At 34.5% G+C, this 23,309-nt stretch overlaps 1 protein-coding gene across 4 annotated transcripts in view; it reads left to right on the top strand.

The window, feature by feature from the left end:
- The window catches only part of DPP10 (dipeptidyl peptidase like 10), a 1,231,994-nt gene that overhangs the window by 1,186,088 nt on the left and 22,597 nt on the right, over positions 1–23,309 (top strand). For all 4 annotated transcript variants that reach the window (XM_070241800.1, XM_003363234.5, XM_070241801.1 and 1 more), the window contains 2 exons: positions 5,065–5,163; positions 5,271–5,340. In XM_070241800.1, the coding sequence (XP_070097901.1) occupies positions 5,065–5,163; positions 5,271–5,340 (169 nt within the window). The remainder of the gene's footprint in view (positions 1–5,064; positions 5,164–5,270; positions 5,341–23,309) is intronic.

Genomic DNA, 23,309 nt, shown 5'->3' with positions numbered 1-23,309 from the left:
TTTTTTCCATTGACATTTGATAATAGAGAAACTGTGAGAAATTATTAGTGTATTACACTCAAATTGGTGACTCTGGCTATATTTATTTATTTATTCATTCATTTAGTCAATTAGTTATTTTAATACAATAAACCATTTTTCATTTATAAAAACCTTTATCAGACAAGATGATCTATAGTTAAAAGTATATAGGTAAAAATTTAACAGGCTTTATTCTTCACAAAATTTCCTCCTTTACAGGTAGTAAATAGGTGATATTGGCTTTTTCTAAATATAAAAAGAATACTTTTATACATAATTAATGCATTAAGTGCATTTTCATGACAGTTCTTAGATTATAAATGCAGAATCTTTGATGAAAGTATATGAAGTTTAAATATTCACATTTTAAATTTTATAGTTGAATGTTTGGAATGAATTCCTTGAAAGTATTTTTTATTAGTGCCCTTAAGGTGATTCCAACTCCTTGTGACCCTGTGTACAACAGAGTGAAACCCTGCCCAGTCTTCAGTGCACCACCCTTTCTTCTGGTGCTATATCTGACGATGCTCTGCTGCTATTCATAGAGTTTTCATGGCCAATTTTTTTCAAAAGTGGATGGCCACATCCTTCTTAGTCTGTCTTCTGGAAGCTCTGCTGAAACCTGTGCACCATGTGTGACCTCCCTGGTACTTGAAATACTGATGACATAGCTTGCAGCATCACAGCAACATGCAGCCCCCACAGTATTATAACTGACAGTTGAGTGGTGTGGTTCCCTGACAGGAAAATGATCCAGACAGTGGCAGTGAGAGCACCAAATCTTAATCACTAGACCACCAGAGCTGGATCTTGAAAATATACTAGTATTTAAATAATTTGAAATTTCTTACATTTTTGGTATAGAAGAAATCTCTAAGAAAATCTAATTTTCCAAATTTATATTATAGAGGATGACATTTATTTACAAGATTTTGGTTTGATGTACCTGAAATCACACATAGAATCCACAGTCCAAAGCAAGAAACAGAAAATTAAATGGTTATAATAGAATATGATAATTTTCTGGTAGAAGTAGACACAGTTCAAAAAAGAGGAAATCAGTGGAAAGACATTTCAGGAAGAAGGAATGTGAGTGTACAAACATAAGAAAGCATGAAAATATTTACACTTGCAAGATAAAAGTTGTTCAACATGGCTGGAACAAAACATTTAACAAAACATTTTTCAAGGAAAAAGCTATAAGGGCAGGCTGAAGGGAGATCGTGAAAGTTTTCTGTTTCATTCTAAGAATTTGAATTTAACAATAAAGTATCAACAATAAACCATTAACAATTAAAAGAAAATGCTTATGCTGACCATGGAATAACTGGAAATAGATGTGGCCTCTTGCCAAAAAGAAAGAAAGAAAGAGAAAAGAAAGAAAAAGAAAAAAAAAGAAAACCAGATAAAATATATGAAACAACAATTTTCAAACATGGGACAACAGTCAGAATAGGTCTCTGATCTCTGAAAGAAGGGAAACAAGTGAGATTAATGATGTAATTGCTCTTTCTGGCTGGTTTCATTGTCTGAATTCTAGTGCAAGGAAGAACAATCCAAAGAGAGTATAATGGTATCTCAGAGTCATAACGGAGATAGAAATTAGAGTTGAGAAAAGTGGAAACGTTTGGAATATTGAGAAGGTGGACAGACATCGAAGAGGAAGAAGAGACATGGAAAAAGAATCCTACAAGTCTGCATAGGGCTTCAAAGGATCATGTTGAGTCTGTTGCTGAAAATAATTAGCTGGACATGCACAGGAAGACACTCTGAGCCTGGGAAAAGCCAGAGCTCACACAGTGCTGGGATATGATAAAGTTCCACCCAGGTAGAATAGTGGAATATTTAGGAGAATTCCCAGAACTGTCATGCCTTAATAGTAGACCTGAACTAGCCATACAGTGAAGGTCGCTCAAACTCACACTAAATAAGATATTTTAATAAGCTTTGAATTGATTAAGCTGACCTGCAAATACCTTCAACATCTGCCAGAGCAAAGTCCAACAATTTTTAAAAGAACAAAACAAAATTCATAAGTCAACAATGTAAATATCACAATGGTCAGAATCCAATAAAACCTTGCTGGCTACGTGAAAAATAACTAGAAAATATGACTCACAAATAGGAAAAAAAGCCAATGAATAGAGACAAACTCAGAAATGACAGATTTCTGAGTGATAGAAACCACTGACAAATACAATAAATCAATGGTTATAAACATGCTAAAAATATCAAGAAAAATGAATATAGTGAGAAAATAAATAGAATATATTTTTAAGAGGAACTTCATGAACTTAAAATATCTGAAATTAAAACTTTACTGGAAAATACTAAAAGAAAATTAGACACTGCAGAAGGAAAGATCAGTGAACTTGAAAAATTATCAATAGAAACTTATAGACACAGAGAGAAAAAGAATGAAAGAAATGAACAGAGCCTAAGTTAATTTAAAATTAAAAAAATTAGAATTTAAAAACATAATTAGAAAATATTTTGAGCCAAATGAAAATGAAAACATGACTAATCCAGATTTGAGGATACCTAACATTGTGATCAGAAAGAAATTTATGGCTCAAATTCTTACTTCATTCAAACTTTAAAATCAGTCATCTAGTCTTTCACTTTAAGCTAGAAAAAGAAGAGCAAATTAACATAAAGTACATTGAAGGAAGGAAATAATAAAGATAAGAATAGAAATAAATTATATAGAACGTGGACTAGCAGTGGAGAAAATATAAAAACCAAGAGATTTTTACTTGAAAAGATCAATGAAACTGATAAAATTCTAGATAGAGACATAAAACAAAAAGTTCATTATCATTACCATTTTCGTTAACGGAATAGATGATGTTAATAACAGATCCTTCAGACATTAGATTGATAACAATAGAATATTATAAGCAATTTTAGGACAGCAAATTTGATATCTGAGATGAAATGGGTAAATTCCTTAAAAGGCATAAATTGCTAAACTTTCAAACAGGAAGAAATACAATATATACATATCTTGTTATCTACTTAAAATTTCAATTCACAATTAACATTCTTCCCACAGAGAAAATTCCAGTTCCAGTTAGCTTCACTGGTGCATTCTGTGAAATATTTAAGATATTAATGCCAAGCTTACATAAACTCTCAGAATATATAAGGCCAACAGTAACCAGCTTCCAAATCTAACACAGACATCACAAGGACAAAAAAAAAATCAAATTTTTTAATGAATATAGTTGCAAAATTCCTTAACTAGATACTATCAAGTAAAATCCAACAATTTATAAAAGGGTAGTATATTATGACTATGTGGAGTTTCCCTGAGGAATCCATGTTTCCTATAATATTCAACAATCAGATCAATGAAGTTCACTGTATTATACTGTCCACTCAAAGAATTTAGGAGAAAACATTTAATAACTTTGAAAAACAATAATAATAATCATAACTCAGCAAGAATAGAAAGGAAATTTCTCAATTTAATGAACAATATGTACAAAAGTACTACAACTGACATCATACTTAATGTTGAAAGACTGAGTGCTTTTCCTTCAAGATTGAGAAAAAGTGAAGAATGTCTACTCTTAACCCCGTTATGTAATGTTATATTAGAGGAGTTAACCAGTGAAATGAGGCAAAAAAAGAAATATAAGTAGAAAAACTGTCTTTATTAGCAGAAGGTATACTTGTAAACAAAATAGAAAACAAACAAAAATATGGAATCCACACACACTCACAAAACTATTAGAAATAATGAGTGAATTTATCATGGGTACAGATACAGGCTGATATACAATAATGTACTATTTTGTAAACTACAGTGTGATGCAAAATTTAAAAGTCGTTCAAAATGCTATTTAAAATAACATAGAAATCGGGGCTGGCCCCGTGGCCGAGTGGTTAAGTTCGCGTGCTCCGCTGCAGGCGGCCCAGTGTTTCGTTGGTTCGAATCCTGGGCGTGGACATGGCACTGCTCATCAAACCACGCTGAGGCAGCGTCCCACATGCCACAACTAGAAGGACCCACAACGAAGAATATACAACTATGTACTGGGGGGCTTTGGGGAGAAAAAGGAAAAAAAATAAAATCTTTAAAAAAAAAAATAACATAGAAATCTTACAATATCCAATAACAAATCTAATAAAAATATGAAAGTCCCCTAATAAAAGAAAACATTGCTGGGAGAAATTAAAGACTCAAATAGATATATATACACACATATATATTTATGGATTAGAAGGCTCACTATTTTTAGTATGTAAAATCCAATAACCTATAGATTTAGTATATCAATCAAAATTCCAGCAAGTTACTGATGCTTCCTTCATGTTTTTTCAATTCTTTCTCTTTTTGTGTGTTTCATTTTTCATGCTATCTATTGCTATATTGTCACATTCATTAATCTTTTCTTCTGCACTGCCTAATGTGCTATTGATCTCATGCAGTATATTTTTTCTTAGATCTTATTCCAGATTCTGTATCTCAGATTTTACAGTTTTTATTTTTAGAATGTTAGCTTATCTTTTTGTTAAATTTATTTCATATTTCTCCTTAATATGCTTATACTTTTTTTACCTTAATGAACACATGGGCCATAATTATAATAATCTTTGTTTAAATGTCATTGTCTATCCATTATAGCATCTGTGTCACTTCTGGGTTATTTCTATTGATTAAATTTTGTACTCATCATGGGCAATATTTTCCTGATTTTTTGAAAATCTGGTAATTTTTTATTAGAAGCCAAGCATTGTGAATTTCATCTCATTGGGTGCTACATAGTCTTAAGCAGAGTAGTAACGTGATAAGGTTTGCATTTGGAAAATGTAAATGTTAATTCCAAGTATAGGGGCAACTGGAGAAAATGTCACTGGAATAAGGAAACTCAGTTAGAAAACTCTTGTAGTAATTCAGGAGAGAAATTATGAGAGTTTAATCAGTGCCCAGCACAGTGCCTGCTGAATAATAACAGCTGGATAATTATTTGTTGTGTTGCATTGATTCATGATCAACACATAACAGTTATTTACACTACTCTTTCTGATTTACAGAATATTTTATATTGGAAAGCAATTCTATGCTGAAGGAAGCTATCCTGAAGAAGAAGATAGTAAAGTCAGAAATTAAAATGCTTCATATTGACGACTATGGTAAAGTTTTGTGCATGCTATGTTATTTAAGAACAACTTTCTCTGCATCTTATAGTTTTATGTGTAAATGACTCTCCATCTTTAATATTTTGCTCTTTCTTTAAAAGAACTTCCTTTACAGTTGTCCTTTCCCAAAGATTTTACGGACCGAAACCAGTATGCTCTTCTGTTAATAATGTAAGTATTTTATTTGTTTTTGAAATAAAGGAATATAAAGATTTCATACTTTCTCTTATGCCTCACATGACAGCATTCTGATTAAAAAAAGAACACAAGAAGTCTTATGTGTATAGTTAACGGGGGCAGCTGTACGAGTTCTTTAAGGATACCACCACTAAATATTATGGAGGGATATGTAATTTTTTGTAGTTGTGCCCCAAATAGAACTGCATGTTATTACTGGGAATAATGACACATGTAGTTTGGTTTGTGGATGTCTGCTTTTATTTTCCCCATAAATGATATTGGTTTATAATTTTATTTCTTTGGGATGTATTTGTCATATCAAAGATATGCTATATTCATAAAACTAATTTTTCTATTGTGTTAAGAACACTTGGGGCCAGTCCCGTGGCCAAGTGGCTAAGTTCACGTGCTCCACTTTGGAGGCTCAGTGTTCGCTGGTTTGGATGCTGGGCATAGACCTACACATTGCTCCTCAAGCCATGCTGTGGCGGCATCCCACATAGAAGAACCAGAATGACTTACAACTAGGATATACAGCTATGTACTGGGGCTTTGGGGAGAAAAAAAAAGGGGGAAGATTGGCAGTAGAGGGTACCTCAGGGCCAATCTTAAAAAAAAAAAAAAGAACACAATATGAGATCTACCTCTTAATAATTTTTAAATACGCAATACTGTATCATTAACTATAGGCATAGTGTTGCACAGCAGAACAAGCAGAACTTATTCATCTTGTATGACTGGAACTTCATGCTCATTGAATAGCAACTCCTCGTTTCCTTCTCCCCCTCAGCCCCTGGCAATCACCATTCTACTCTCTGCTTCTATGAGTTTGACTATTTTAGATGCCTCATATAAGTGGAATATGTCCTCCTGTGACTGGTTTATTTCACTTAGCATAATACCGTTTAGGTACATCTATGTTGCCACATGTAAGCTCTGTGCTCTTTTTCAGTTGTTTATGCAACAATGAGGAAACATTTACTTCCATTGCTGAAACAATTGGTTATATTTATATCAGTTTTCCTTCCTGGATTCATGACCAGCAGGAAACAGTTCCAATGTTCAGAAAACCTGACTCTTCAGTTTTTCCACCTTGGAATTGACTTTAGGATTGAATTCGTTCATACTATGAGACTGTATTGTGACTATATAGCATTGGGCATAGAGACCCCTAACATCTAGTGGTTAACTAACTTGATGTTGATGTAACATTGTACTCCTGAGAGTTATTAGTTATTTTCCCTATTAAGAACCCAGCTAGCATATCGCTATGACAGTGCTTAGCATTGTCTAGAATTATATCAGAGCCTTAGTAGGAACAGTAGAAATTAAAATAGCATAACTTGTTGTGACTACTGAATGTGAAGGATAAGTATTTAGTCTGTGGAATCAAACTGCCTGGTTTCAAATTCCAGTTTTGTCATTACTAGCTATGTGTCCTTGACCAAGTTGCTTAACCTCTTCTAAGGCTCAGTTTCCTCAAATATAAAACGAACATTACAATACAGCCTAGGTTTTAAGGCTGCTTTTTAGGTTAAATGAAATACAACATATAAAGTGCCCAGCATGTAAGATTCTTACGCTTAATGCGGTTATAATCCATTCTTTTATATGTAGATTACATTAACTTTATTTAGATATTTTAATGTATAGAAGCAACTTGTTACTTTAAGTTAAATAATACAGAAAATATAATATTATTTCCCCTTACTCCAGTGTTTATTCCTAACTCCAACGCATTGACCTCACTTAGTTTCTCATGCCCAGACCTTTCTCTTTTGTCCCTAATACCCAGAAGGCCCTGAAAGGTCTTGGTGTCTTCCTGAGGAAGTTCTTATTTGCTATTTCTTAACTCCTTGTTTTGCATGTGTGTGTGTGTGTGTGTGTGTGGCTTGAAATGCTTTTATTGTTATTATTTTTTATTGCAGTACATTGGTTTATAACATTATATACATTTCAAGCGTACATCACTATATTTCGATTCCCGTGTAGATTACATCATGTTCACCACCCAAGACTAATTACTGTCCATCACCACACAAACGTGCCTAATCACCCCGTTTGTCCTCCTCCCTTCCCCTCTGGTAACCACCAATCCAATCTCTGTTGCTATGTGATTATTTGTTGTTGTTTTTATCTTCTATTTATCTGTGAAATCATATAATATTTTATTTTCTCCCTCTGATTTATTTCACTTAGCGTAACACCCTCAAGTTCCATCCATTTTGTCGCAATTGGCCGGATTTCATCATTTCTTATGGCTGAGTAGTAATCCATTGTGCATAAACCACATTTTCTTCATTCATTCATCCCTTGATGGGCACCTAGGTTGCTTCCAAGTTTTGGCTATTGCGTATAATGCTGCAATGAACATAGGGGTACATGTATCTTTATGCATTTGTGTTTTCATGTTCTTCAGATAAATACTCAGCAGTGGAATAGCTGGATCATATGGTAGATCTATTCTTAATTTTTGAGGAATCTCCATACTGTGTTCCATAGTGGCTGCACCAGTTTGCATTCCCACCAGCAGTGTGTGAGAGTTCCCTTCTTTCCACATCTTCTCCAACACTTGTTGATTCCTATCTTGTTAAGTATGGCATTCTGACAGGAGTCAGGTGATATCTCATTGTAGTTTTGATTTGCATTTTCCTGGTAGTTAATGGTGTTAAACATCATTTCATGTGCCTATTGGCCATCTGTATATCTTCTTTCAAGAAATGTCTGTTCAGATCTTCTGCCCATTTTTAAATTGTGTTGATAGGTTTTTTGTTGTTCAGATATATGAGTTCTTTTTATATTTTGGATATCAACCCCTTATCAGATATATGGTTTGCAAATATCTTCTCCCAATGGTTAAGTTGTCTTTTCATTTTGTTGATGGTCTCCTTTGCTGTGTAGAAGCATTTGAGTTTGATTTAGTCCCGTTTGTTTATGTTTTCTATTGTTTCCCTTGCCTGGTCAGACATGGTACTTGAAAATATGCCACTAAGACCAATGTCAAAAAGCATACTGCATATGTTTTCTTCTAGAAGTTGCGTGGTTTCAGGTCTTACATTCAAGTCTTTAATTCATTTTGAGTTAACCTTTGTGTATTGTGTAAAATAATGGTCTAGTTTCATTCTTTTGTATGTGGATGTCCAGTATTCCTAACACCACTTATTGAAGAGACTTTCCTTTCTCCATTGTATATTCTTGGTTCCCATGTCAAAAATTAGCTGTCCATAGATGAGTGGGTTTATTTCTTGGATTTTGATTCTGCTCCATTGATCTTTGTGTCTGTTTTTGTGCCAGTACAATGCTTTTTTCAATTACTATAGCTTTGTAATATATTTTGAAATCAAGGAGTGTTATACCTCCAGCTTTGTTCTTTTTTCCCAGAATTCCTTTGGCTATTCAGGGTCTTTTGTTGTTCCATACAAATTTTAAGATTCTTTGTTCTATTTCTGTGAAAAATGTTGTTGAAACTTTGGTGGGGATTACGTTGAATCTGTAGACTGCTTTTGGAAGTATAGACATTTTAACTATGTTAATTCTTCCAATACAAGAGCATGAAATATCTTTCCACTTCTTTGTGTCTTCTTCAATTTCTTTCAACAATGTTTTATACTTTTCAGAGTGTACATCTTTCACCTCTTTGGAAGTTTATTCCCAGGTATTTTAATCTTTTTGTTCCAATTGTAAATGGGATTGTATTCGTAATTTCTCTTTCTACTACTTTGTTGTTAGTGTATAAAAATGCAACTGATTTTTGTATGTTGGTTTTGCATACTGCAACTTGACTGTATGCATTTATTATTTCTAAAAGTTTTTTGGTGGATTCTTTAGGATTTTCTATATATAAAATCATGTCATTGGCAAATAGTGACAGTTTCACTTCTTCCTTTCCAATTTGGATCCTTTTCATTTCTTTTTCTTGCCTGATTGCTCTGGTTAGGACTTCCAATACTATGTTAAATAAGAGTGGTGAAAGTGGGCATCCTTGTCTGTCTTGGCTCCTTGTTTTGTCTTTTCTCTTTCACCTAGTTGCCTTCAATTCCGATTTGAACTATATACGAGATTTATTGAGGCAAATATTTAAGGCCTTTGGATGAGACAAAAAAGGAAAAATATTTTCAACCTCATTTTCTGTCTCAGGCATATCACCATTTAGGAAAAAGGATTGTTCTTTTTATTCAGTGAAAAATAATGTTTCTCAGGGAAAGGAACCCTGCTAGGCATGCTTCCTAGAAGCAAAACTCACTACTTATGTAGAGGGATGTGTAGACAGTTATTCTCACGTGCTTACCCACTGGCTTCAGAGCAGCGTCACACTTTGTGGGAAAAAGTAGACAAGAGTTACAGATTCTCTCTGTAACCACAAGTCAGAGAAGCCAACTGGGTCATCTTGACATCAGATTTGTGCTTTGTTCTGGGGGATTTTTATTTCATAAAAGGAATGTAAGGACTGGCACAAGCCTCAGTTTCTCTCGTTTTCAAGGGAAAATCAGGTCTTTCAGAGGCAGGAGAGTAGAGTAAAGATACGGGCTTAGGAGTCAGGTAGGCCTAAGTTCAAATCTCAGCTCAAAGATTTACGAATGCATTGCTTAGTTTTTCTAAGCTTCAGTTTCCTTGTAAATAACTTGGAGGTAATACCATGTGATAATTTATATAATTATGTCAGCATCGTGCTCGGTAGAGCATAAACACTTGCACTTAGGGTTTAATAAATTGTGACCTAATCGTAATTATTACTAGTAGGAGTAGTATTTTTTAACATTTAAAATTATCTGTATAAATAACTAATTTACCATCTATAAAATTATTTAATAGGTATTCATTACTAAAGCAGATAAAATAATTCAATCAAACCCATAGAATTTACTTTGCTACTTTTTTGGTTAACGGGGGGAAGAATGAAAATGAGTATTTTTTCATTAGTTTTTATATGCTGATTATATTCAATATTAATTTACTTTGTCTAAGCTTTGTTTTCAGAGGTAAATTTTCAGAAGTTTTGCAGAATATGGCTTACAAAACCAAATGGGAATTTTTCTTTTTTGATTTTAGATTTATAAAATGACCTGTTGTTTTCAGCTGCATGATCATCCCTAAAATATTTATGATTGGAAACTCATATGAGTCAGAATGGCTTACGTATAAATTGTTTTTTGCGTCTTTTTAGATTGCTTCTAATTTAAAGGCATTTTTTTCTTAAGATTAAACCCCGTTTTCAGTAACAAGTGCAACTTATCCCCTCTCTAAAAAAGAAAATAATGCTAATTAATTTCTTTTTCCTAACTGGGAAATTAGGCAATGAGAGATAATATGCAAAGTGACTATTTTTTAAGTGAGGCTTAGAGATGATTTAGCAATTTGGGCGTGACTACTTTATTGCTGTTCTGTGCAGCGTATCTAGTACCCGACAGACTGTGAGTCATTTCTTCACCTGTGCAGACAGGTTTACATCCAGGAAATTCTGTGGTGAATGCAGGAGTTGGAGACAGCCTCCAGCAAATACCTGAGTAGCTCGAAGGAAAATCGACCTTGAAGAAAATAGCTCTGGCAATTCGGAATCCGCTTTCTGCTAAATCTTTATTGTGGAACCTCAGAAGAAACAGTCTCTGAGGAGTTGTCCATGGACATATTTTCTGAAACCCAAAACTAATTCCATGACATTGAAAGTATGAGTCAATCAATGGCAATGGGATATTTTACTGTAATAGAAAATCTAAAAAGCATTGTCACTACAAATGTGTCTCAGTGGCCTCGAGTTACTGTGGTCTCTATGGGGTCATGGATCTCTTTTCCTTTCCTGTTCCTCCTATTCTCCTTCCAGATGCCTAATTCTCTTTCTCCTTAACATTATAGGGAGTCCTTAAGAATCCAGGAATCCATACTTATCTTTATACCTATGCTATATACATCTATATCCATTTCAGCATTTATCACCTTGAATAGTTGTTTTTTATATTATTCTTATTTTCTACTCATGTCTATGTAGTTGAATACAATACACATTTACCATGTTGTTTTTATGTGCAAGAAGCTGTGCTGATGGATGTGGGGAGCTAAAAGGATTACAACATCTTGAAATCTGTAATCATTTTTTAGATTTGTTAAGTGTATCTCCACAATGCCTAGAGCACATTGAGAAACCTTATGAAACCTTCCTGACTAACCTATAATTCTTTTAGTAGTGCAAGACTGAAGATTATATGGTAGATAGCCTACACTTATATGTCTTTATTTGCTAAACAAATAAATACGAACCTAATTGTCTAGACCTTGGTAGGAAGCCATCCAGACATATGTACTGTTACTAGAGATAAAAGATTTTTGTTTGTTTGTTTGCTGTATCTGTAAAGAGCACTATTGTCGGGCTGGGGAGTTTTGTTCAGTGCCAGGGAATCATCATCTTTTCCTATCTTCTACTGTTTCATGTTCAATTTATCCATGACACACTTGATAATGGTCTAACTCAGGGAGACAGTGACTCTTCAACAAATTACATTGATTTCCAGAATGCAACACTTTCTATCATGCCCCTATGACTTTGTTCCTTCTCCTTGAATTCATCTTCCTTGGAATTCTAATGAATTCATGGTTCTCCATCAAGTCTTGTCTTCCTGAAGCTTTCTTTCACCTTTCTTATTCGTCCATCTATATCTTATTACAATCCCAAATCCACGCTTCCTCCTACAGCTACAACTTTCTGTGCAAAGGTTCTCAATATACCTTGAACCATATCAATGATATTGTCACTTTTCAACTTTACCCTAATTTTTTTTTTTTTTGAGGAAGATTATCCCTGAGCTAACTACTGCCAATCCTCCTCTTTTTGCTGAGGAAGACTGGCCCTGAGCTAAATCCATGCCCATCTTCTTCTACTTTATATGTGGGACGCCTACCACAGCATGGCTTTTGCCAAGGGGTGCCTGCACCAGGGATCTGAACCGGTGAACCCCAGGCCACCGAGAAGTGGAACGTGGAAATGTAACTGCTACGCCACCAGGCCGGCCCCACCTTTACCCTAATTTTTGTGAGGATGTTTTTACACGCTATTTAGGGAATTTCTGATTTCCACTAGAATTTGGACCAATGTTTCTGAAGGCAAGTACACAGTCTAGAAGTGAGTATTTATAGAAATAATTTATAGAATGGCTTATGAAATATTTCAGCATCTTAAGACAGTAGAAATGTTTAAAAAATATTTATTTTATGCATTCCATATATTAAACAGTTTATTTGTGCCTAATTTATTTGTGTGTTCCTCATAGCAACCAACGTTTGCAAAAGGTCGCTCTACAAATATGTGTTGAATGAATAAGTGAATGATGTCCAGAAATCAGATGAACATGGTTGCTATTCTAACTGGAGAGCATTGTTCATTTTTATCTAGATGTTTTCATCATACAATCAAGGTTATGCAAGTCAAAGCCCCACAACTTGGTCATCTTATGAAAATGAGTTGTTTGCCAGCTCTTTTCTGTATTTTCTGTATAATTATTCTGTTAAATAGCAGGATATGGGACTGGCTCCGTGGCCGAGTGGTTAAGTTCTCGCGCTCCTCCTTCAGCAGCCCAGGGTTTCAAGGGTTTGGATCCTGGGTGTGTACCTGGCAACGCTCATCAGGCCACATTGGGGCGCCATCCATCCACAAGTGGGAGGACTCAGAACTAAAAATATACAACTGTGTACTGGGGGGATTGGGGGAGAAAAAGCAGGAGGGGAAATAAAAAAAAGAAGATTGCAACAGTTGTTAGCTCAGGCGCCAATCTTTAAAAGAAAAAAATAGCAGGATATAATTAACAGATACATTCATGCTGAGTGAAATTATCCAGCTGCTCATCTATAACAGTCAAGATAATATCATCATTTTTTTTTCATACATGCACGTTCCTTTCAACAAACAATATGGATATTGTTTAAACTTGTGAATAGCATCATGCTCATGGGACCATAGTGTCTTGCCTTGATCTTTGAATCAATGGGGCTATCCAAGAGCCCACACTATCCTTCTCCAAGCCCCATACCAGGCAGACGTCATAACTGAATGAGTCAATTCTAATCTACCACCCTGCTCTCTACTTACACTTCCTTTTCTTAGTTTATTGCTCTGTTCTCTCTCTTTTACTTGCTTTTTCACTCTGCCACTAGGGTGGAGCTTTGTGAGATTCATATCTGAAAATGTGGCTGTCCTGGTTAAAATCCTCTCATTATTTTTTCTCCAATTGATGGAAGAGTCACATTCCCCAGCACGGCATACAAAAGGTGTCATCTGTTTTCTACTTATCTCTCCATCTTCATCTGACTCCACCTACCCCTAAAGAAAGACTCAGTGCTCTAGAGAATTTCAAAAACTGCTTTATTCTGGGAAGTATCAGCTTCTCAGTCACTTCTCTGTGTCTCTTTACACAGTCTTCCGTATCTTTATTTTCCTTTTCCAACTGGAAAAGCTCTATTAATACTTCAAGATGTATTTTCACACAATTCTATGCACAATTCTGTGATAACATGTAACCACGCTGAATTACAATATTTCCTCTGCTGTCTCTTCTAGTAAACTGTGAACTCCTTGTCCATAGGAACTCCTTTGGTATTGTTGTGACTTAACACAGTAACTGGAGCATTATTTGTGTTCTTTAAATGTTGATAGAATGAATGAATACATGAATAAGCAAGCCAGGAAAGCAATCAGCCCTGAGTTAGTCATCAGGAATGACTTAAGCCAAGATGGGTAAAGAGAGAAATAAACGATTTGAGAGTTTATAATGTATTTAAATTCAGCCTTTTGGATGAGTCAATTTCTCTGCATTTTACTTTCCTACTTAGAAAAAGTGAGGCAAGATTCTCATTTCTCTTACAGTCTTTCTGGATAATGCTAAATAGTGATTGATTTTCATGCTCTCTCTTCACTGTTTCTCTTTTACATTTGATTATTGAGTTTATCTTCTTAAAATAATATGATCTAATAATAACTACCACTTATTGAGTGTTTATTGTATAAAGGGCATCATGTTAAGGATGTATAGATACCATCTTTAATCCCTACAGAAACCGTTGCCCTCATTTTTACACAAGGAAACTATGAGTAAAACATGTCATGTTTATTACTTCTAAGATCATGAGCAAGGCACAATTAGGATTTGAACTCATTTTATTTATCTACTTTTTATGTCAAAAAGCTCTGCTCTTACCATTACCCAACACTGTCTGCCTACCTAGCCTATTGCATAATTATTATTGGCAAATTATCAAAAATGCTGACCAAGATAAATAGGGACTTCTCCATACCCAAATTTTTATGACCTTTTGTTTTTCCTACTAAACAACTTACAATAACTTCTAGAATGTAACATTTTCATCTTGTACCATGTTAATGCTTTGTTGTAAAATGATTATAGAAATCATGAGTAAGTTCATTGGTATTCCATATAGGAGATCAAATTCTCAGTCCAGACTATTGCTGACTGCTCTGGTTAGAACTTCCAATAAAATTTCAAATTCTAATCAAAATATTCACTTCATGAGAAGTCTTTACACTCTTCATTTATTCTGTGGATTCGTAGACTTTTGAGCAGGTCAGAATATCAGAAGTAAGTTTATTTTGTTTCCCAAGAGTAAATACACATATGTTCCAAAACTTCTTTAACATTATTTAATCCTCCATTTGTTCATGCCAAATATCTATTTCTTACAGAAATAAAACATGTACTGTCTGATATGGACAAGAAAGAGAGCTAGTACTTGTCTCAAAGAGTGATGATTATTGCTCTGCCATTTGATGAGGGTCGAAGCTTAAATTTTAAGTTTCTGATTTTTCTTGCGTTTGTTCATCTTCCTCATTTCCAGTGGATGGCAAATGTGCCCACACTGTAATATGTGAGAAATGATTAAGAAGAGAAAAGACAGAGGCATTTAATCTAGGTAATGGAAGGGGAGAAGGTGATCATTGCTTTTCATATTTTTCTTGAACAAGTTACACTTTGTTCTTCACAAACTTTAGATATTGATTCTCGCACACCAACGTGAATTTCTTAGTACTATTTGAAAGTATTCAAATTCAAGTTCGATGAATTGAGAAAGTGTCACAGGAAAAAATTTCTGAATTTACAACAAATATGTACGTAATGCATACAGTATGATATTCTCTTTGATGATTCTTTTAAATTGACAGATTTATGCAGATATAGTATAGAAATCTATAAAATCACTTCTATGACTTACATATTTATACTATTTTAGCTCTTTTCCTCTGTTAATACAGGTCTCAGATATGAATGGTTTCATATGAATGATATTGATTGATTATTAGTACCCATTTAAAACATACAAGTGTACTCTATATTGCAAGCTTTTCATAAGAAATAGTTCCTAATTTGCTCTTTTAGGTTTTGATGATCATATATTGGGTCATAAAAGTAAGAGTTTACTTGTACTTAAGTCATTCCTTTTTTTCCTGTTTTAATGATTTATTTTTTTTCTAAAATCCATGATAGAGGAGAATATTAACTGTGTTACTAGTTTAACATGTCTCTGAAAGTTTAAACTAAAGATACTAAGATATGGTGTTAACTCCACAAGTTAAAGGAGAACATCAATGACGTTATGTTGTTTCAGGATTCTCTTTTATCTTCTTCCCTTTACCTTGTATATAAAAGAAATATTTTATGAAACCTGTAAGGCTATGTAGCATGTAGACAAAATAAGAAGAGTTAAGGGATGTAAATGATGATGAGAAGCTAGGCCAGAAGTACAGGCTTTTCTCTTATAACATCATACATATATTCCAGAGAAACAAGTATTGTGTAAAGTCACACACTGAGAATTCTGACGTATCTAGGAGAAATGAGATGGGGAAGAAACTCAAAACTAACTTTAAACAAAACCACAATTCAAACAATAATATTCCTATTAAAATACAAGTAGGGTTAAATCTTAACATTTTATCTATAATTAGTCAGTCCTTTTCAGCCTTGAAAGGGGCATTTGTGCTTCCTCTTTAAGGGCATTCTCTTGTAGCTATTTTTATCATACCATTTTTATCAAAATTATAAACCTGATCTAGGTGTAGCCTTCTTCATTATTTCACTGTTCTACTCTAGTCCATGCCTTTGCAGCCTTCATAATCAGAACTCTCAGTTGTCACTAAAAAGCCTAAGATAGAGGGACCCAATGATTTTGGAAGCTACTAAACCAGGCATAACTTGTGCTAAGCAAGGTGCTTCTGCTGATTTTCAGCTTTTTTCTTGTGGTCTTAGTATAGTGCTAAGTCTTTAATTTTGAGAATGTCTATCCCTATTACCATACATTGTCTTGGAAAAAACTGTGCAAGAACTACCATGATGTCTGTATTGATGTCATTTCCCTCTTAAGCCATCATACATGAACTATATCATGCCAAATGAACACATGTTGAACAGAACATGCCACATCTTTGAGAAATAAAAGTGTAAAAATTTATATATATATATTTACATATATATATCTTAATGTATAAGGATAGTCTTGAAAAAATTTATCAACACAACATGCAGTTTACAAGACACTTCATATACATTATTTTAATTTTTTCTCACAGTCTCAGAGCTACAACAGGGCAGATACTGTAATCAGAAGTGGTAGGTAAAATACCACCTGTCAGATATCTACTGAGAGGTGAAAACTTAGCAGAAAGGTACATTTTTAGGCTTGTATTACTTTTACCTAAAAAATTCTAGGGTGGCTGGCCCGGTGGTGCAATGCTTAAGTTCTCATGCTCCGCTTTGGCGGCCGGGGATTTGTGGGCTCAGATCTTGGATATGAACCCACGCATCACTTGTCAAGCCATGCTGTGGCAGGCGTCCCGCATATAAAGTAGAGGAAGATGGGTACGGATGTTAGCTCAGGGCCAGTCTTCCTCAGCAAAAAGAGAGGATGGGCAGCAGATGTTAGCTCAGGGCTAATCTTCCTCAAAAAAAAAAAACAGAAAAATTCTAGGGATAAAGTCATTCAAAAGATATGATGTAAATTCAAGAGAAGACTCAGAGTTAGAACTTGGTAAAAAAATAAAATAGACTTTCAAAACCTTAAATTCTTAATCCTATTCTGGCTAAGAATCCCAATCTCCTTTTGCTTTGAGGATGTAATTGCTTATATGGCAAAGATATTAAATGAATATTTTGTTGAGATTAACCTTATAATTGTATTCTCTCAAAGACCTAGGTTATTTATCCATCTATGGTATACAGTTGCTTTGCTTCTCAGGGTCTCAGTTTACTAAACTGTAAAATGGTTCTGCTGATAATACTTATTGTTAGCACTATACTTATTATTCCTATTTAATTGACACAACAAAGCAAGCTAAGTTTAAAATTTCCGTGTTTATATAGCCACATTTTCCAGATGATTAATTGACTTCTAGAGTCCAGCTAAAGATTCTATCGTTAGAAAAAAAGTATTGTTCAAACACCATGCATTATTGAAAGTGGATAATTCCCTCCCTAGGATGAAATGCAGATTCAAAGTTTGTATATAATTAGCTTCCATTCTGATAATATAAACCCGTTGCAATTCTTGATATATATCCCATGTACCATCGCATGCTTCAATGTTATACTCACAACATTCCCATGCTGAATTGTACTAGAGAAATACGATAAATATGGGAAAATGTGAGATTCTTGTGAAGATTGTCGTCAGTTTCCTTTTTTTAAGGTACACATGCTTTGTTCCATTTTATCTAGAAATACTCCCATATTCTTTAAGCCAAGATGTAGGATATTTTCCATTATAATATCTATTACAATTTTCATTATATCCATACAATATAATATCCATTATAGACATCCATTATGTGTAGGTAATGCAATATAATATCCACTGTAGTATCTAAAGCAGACCTGCTATATAAGAGATTTACAGAACAATTATATACAAATAAAACATGAGGTACATTCTCCTGTTGTTGGTCTGTTTATATAATGTGCTAAATTTTCTTTCGACTGTGACTGATTTAGGTGTGACCCTCTCTAAAGGGAAGGGAATGCATCAAATGTTATTCTAGCTCTGTGATGATATAACCTTTCCCAGGAACTGAAAATAAAGATCACTAAGCCTCTTTCACTTTCTCCTTCCTCATCAACTCTGTTAGAAATTATCCCAAATGGAAATTGGCCAACGGATTAGAATTAATGTGGTAAGACTTTGGCACCAGAGATGATTAGGAGATTGGAGCTTCCTCCCATTTTATTACACAATTTCTGTCTGTGAGATATCCCTGAGGCCCTTTTCTTTTACTTCTCTTCCCATGTTTTCATGTACTGTCTAAGATGTTTATCCCGAGGTTAATTTTGTGTGGATAATACTAACAGTCGATTTTTCAATTTTATAGCTGGCTCATTAATATCCATGCTGTTCAGTATTTCAACCTGTGTTCTGATGAGCTTTTCATCTCTTGATTTCCTATGACAATATAAATAACTTGATTTAAAGAAGTGGATTCTGCTTTTCTTCATTGCTCTAATGATAGTTATTATGCATTTTTGTATCACGCTACGGAGACAATCTCTGGCTTCTATTCAAAGAAACCAAAGAGCAAAATAGGATTTAATTCCTTTCAAGACAAGGAAGAGTGGCTTTAGTAGACAGTAATTGACCGTGATATTAAGAAGGCTATCCTATTATGAAGAAAAGGAAGACAAGGGGAGAAGGGAGAAGAGCAATAGAGGAAAGATACAAAAAAAAATTCAGTTTTATTGCAAAATATCCTCCCCAATTCAGAGATCCAAATTCTGATCAAGAAAGAAAACATTGAATTTATTGTCTGAGCAGCTTTTTGAGTGTAAAGAAAATTTATTGAAAAAAATGTCTCAAAACAAAAAAGACCCAATTTCTATGTCATACATTCTATAATCCAGAAAGGTATATCAAGGTAAGATTTTCTTGATTTTATGATGCCAAAAGAAAGATGTATCTGTAGAAGCAGGAGAAGAGAGAACTTAAACATACAATTGCACTCAAGTGCACAAACACACCTAACTATGTGTGGAAAGAAATCAAGTACACGCACACAAAAACTAATACATACATATGCACAACTTTTCATTCTGGGTTAACTGAGAGACCCCCCCACTGAAAAGTAGAACATTTTTATTGCAAGTGAATTTTCCTTCCTTCAGACTAAGCCAAATAGGAAAACTTGACTGTTAGTATATAAAGGCTCAGGAATTATCAACGCAGAGTTGCCTAGGGTTGCCAAATTTGGGAGCTCGATTTCTATGAGGAGGAATGGAAGATGAAAAGGTCAAGTCCCATAGCATTGACCAGAACTAGGTTGATAATATTAACATCTACCAAGAACCAAAAACTTTGCTAAACAATTTATATATATTATCTCACTTAATCCTTGCCATAACTCTACTAGGTATGCACTGTTATTATCATCCTCCACACCAAAGATAAGCAAACTTAGGCATAGGGAAGGCAAGTGACTTGTCTAAAGCCTCTAGAACTGGGCTCAACTCTGTTTAATTTTATCAACCTATCACTTATACCCTTTCTTCAATGACGCTCTCACACCCCTATAAAGTTCAGGTCATTAATGCAGACAGTTATTCTAAAAGATTTTAATGGACAAGACCTATGAATACAATTATATGAACACAAGTGATGGACAGTAATAAAATTTGAGAATTTGATTGATAAGTCTAATTTTCTATGTATTATGATGTAGACCTCATCATAATCTCTACCAGAAACATAGGCTTAGGAACTATATGATAGGGTCTGGATAGAGGCACAAATAATATTAACCATATCCAACACTTACCTAGTTACAACTCAGAAGAAAAGTAATTCAGCCAAAAATCATATTGTAAACAAACTATGGATCAGAAATTTGCAAATTATATTTATAATATTCTTAATGGAAGAAGATGAGGATATGGACAAGAAACAGTTCTCTGACAGAAAAAATAATATTTCTCATATGATGTAGTAAATATATAGAAAACATTCTGCCATTCTGCATGTAAGATAATCAATCCATGAGAAGAAATCAAAGGATAATACAATGAAAAATAGAGAAAAGGAATTTGCCCAATTAGCCAATGTACGTATCTGTATGTATATACCTCTTGAAAGAGGGCAAACTTTATTAGAGTTTAAATGTACATATATGTTACAACAAAATCATCCCTTACTGAAACTTTCTACAAAGTAAATTGCAGATTCAGGCAAGACAAACATTGTTTAAAACTACTGTCCTATGTCCAACTCAAATTCTATTTTGAAGTGAATTCTTTCCTAAAAAACAAAATCAGAAGCATCAAAAACTGATTTTCTGTAAGAATTTAGGGTGATGTGGCTCTTTGCAGCATCAGTTTCTTTTCCCTTGTCTTGCTTTCCATTCTGTTCTTCACCATTCCTTTCACACTTTTTTTTTCAGTTTATTATATCTAAAAGAAAATTGCAAAACCTTGTTCTCAATAGTCCTAGCGCTCTTCCAGCACTCATGCAGCTAAAGTTGGTGTATTCTAGAACAAGAAAGAGCAAAGAACTGAGATGACTGTAACCAATTCTTTCTATGTCCCTTCCTTCCACAGATATTCAGCTGTCAGTATGGTAGCTTTTAAATTCTACCATATAGGGAAAAAAAAATCTGCTACACAATAGATTAGGCATGGACAGTGCTCTCAGAAAATATTTTCCTTCTAACTATGGTAACCAAAATTTTACTGGTAAGGAAAAGGGCTTTTAAAAATGTGCAGTGTGGGGCCAGCCTGGCAGTGTAGTGGTTAAGTTCACGTGATCCACTTCAGCATCCTGGGGTTCACAGGTTTGGATCCTGGGTGTCGACCTACATGCTGTACATCAGGCCATCCTGTGGCAGCGCCCCACATACAAAAAATATAGGAAGACTGGCATGGATGTTACCTCAGGGACAATTTTCCTCAAACAAAAGGAGGAAGACTGGCAACAGATGTTAGCTCAGGGCCAATCTTCCTCACACACACACACAAAGTATGTACATGATCTTAACTAGTTATAAAATACTATTTAATAATGAAAACAGTAAATGAAGGTAAAAAGAGCATGGAATTGCTCAAAGTAACTCAGCATATCAGTAACAAAATCAGGACCCAAAATTGTGTTCTCTGAACATGAATTCAACCCTCTTTTCATGAAATTAAATAACACTTTGTGAATCTGATCAAACGTGAAGTCTGAATGAATCTCTTCACTTTAACTCAGTTTTGGTATAGCGATGTTTTCTTATGTCATAAAAAGCTGGTTTGTTCTGTCATTTTAAAGATCTATTGGACATGGTGCATTATGCTCATCTCTTTCTCTATTTTACTATGTGCTCATATCCTGAACTCTTCATTCATATGGACACCTTCAGTGCTAAGGGTATTGAAACACATGAGGATTCTTCCTCAAAGACCTTAACTTCTAAGAAAAGCTTACAGTCTTAGGTTGATTTCACCGTCTGTGTTAGGAAATAGGCAAAATTCATATTGCTGAATTTTTCACTGCTTAGGATAGATTGAATTGATCTTTTTGCCACAACTTTCAATAAAATTGTGTGTCCCCATTCTCAACCTCGAAACACCTTTTGTCTATGGATCCCCAGAGATTTCTGAGACAGGCAGAGTAAAGCAAAATAGTGTAGAAAAAAAGATAAGGAAGACACTCAGCAAACAAAAAGGAACCAAATGAATTGGAGCTCACAAATTCTGCATAGTCTGTATACATACAAGTTATGCAGCCCATTTATTATATGGTGTATGATTTGGTCTATGGTACATTCTTTGTTATCCTTTCTACCAGCAAATGTCTTGTTAGTCCTGCTCCACCTAATAAGTAGTATTTTCTTTCCTCTGTTTGAAGAAAAAAATCTAATATTTTCTGCTCCACAGTTTGTGAAGAATCTCCTCCTTCTTCCTTCAAGTGTGTGGCTTGTCCCTTATAATAGCAATGCTTACCATCATAATCCACATTCTTTTATAACTCTTCTTGAAATACGTATGCTTGTATTACACGCCAAAAAAGAAGGAACAAAACACTCAACTAAACAAAAAAAGGTTTTAAATTAATTGGCTGATAGTGTACTGATATTTTGTGTTCTAACATTGAAATCTTGTAAAGACAAGGTTGATGTTGTTACCACATACAAACATAGTTTCCTACCTGCCACACAAGAAGGGCCAAATAAAAACTAGAACAGCAGGCTTATGGCAAGGAAAGGGATTTGATTTCACATGATATTAGCCAGAAGACGAGAGTGAGCCTTCAAATTTGTCTTGTTTTGTCTCATCTCCCCAAAAGAGTGAGGCAAGAGGTTTTAAAGGTTTGTGAGGAATGTGGCTGCTTGTAGAGAGGTGGGGGAGTCAGTGGCCCTGCTGGTTGGAGCTTTCCCACCAGCCTGCTTTCCATCTTTGGAGGCTGTTTGCAGGGAGGAGGAAGAGATGATAAGGAATCCAGGTGGGTGACCTTGGCCGTTTGTCTCCATGGTGGATAGTGGATTCTGGAGCCAGGGAGCCAGGGAGTAAGCAGGGAATGAGTGCTTTGGTTTTTAACCCCATATATTCTGGGTTTAGGGTAGGGAAACCCATGTCAGGGCTGGCATCAATGTTAAAAATGGCAATTTAGAGAGAAGAACAAAGAAGTGAAATTGTTATTTTTTCCCTGGATATTGCAAACATGAGTGAAGGGTTGAAGGCTTTTGTTTTGAAAAATCTGCAACCATTTAATTAATCTTAAGTTTGAGAATGTGCTGCTTTTTAAACTATATTTTAAAATAATTTATTTGCCTGTCATAAAATATATATGACTTATTTACATTTTGTCTAAAGTTCACTTAGCTGTGAACTCCAAAAATAGATGTGAACAATGCAATAGGTCATATGTAAATTGGAAAATTACATCTTCTTATTAACAAAACATTTTATAATATCACCTTCGGGCTGCTGCCAGCTTTTAAAGTTGCAAAGTTC

Source organism: Equus caballus, chromosome 18 (assembly GCF_041296265.1).
Source record: "Equus caballus isolate H_3958 breed thoroughbred chromosome 18, TB-T2T, whole genome shotgun sequence".
NCBI lineage: Eukaryota > Metazoa > Chordata > Mammalia > Perissodactyla > Equidae > Equus > Equus caballus.
The sequence above is the reverse complement of the archived record's forward strand: the minus strand, read 5'-3'. Positions and strand labels throughout refer to the sequence as shown.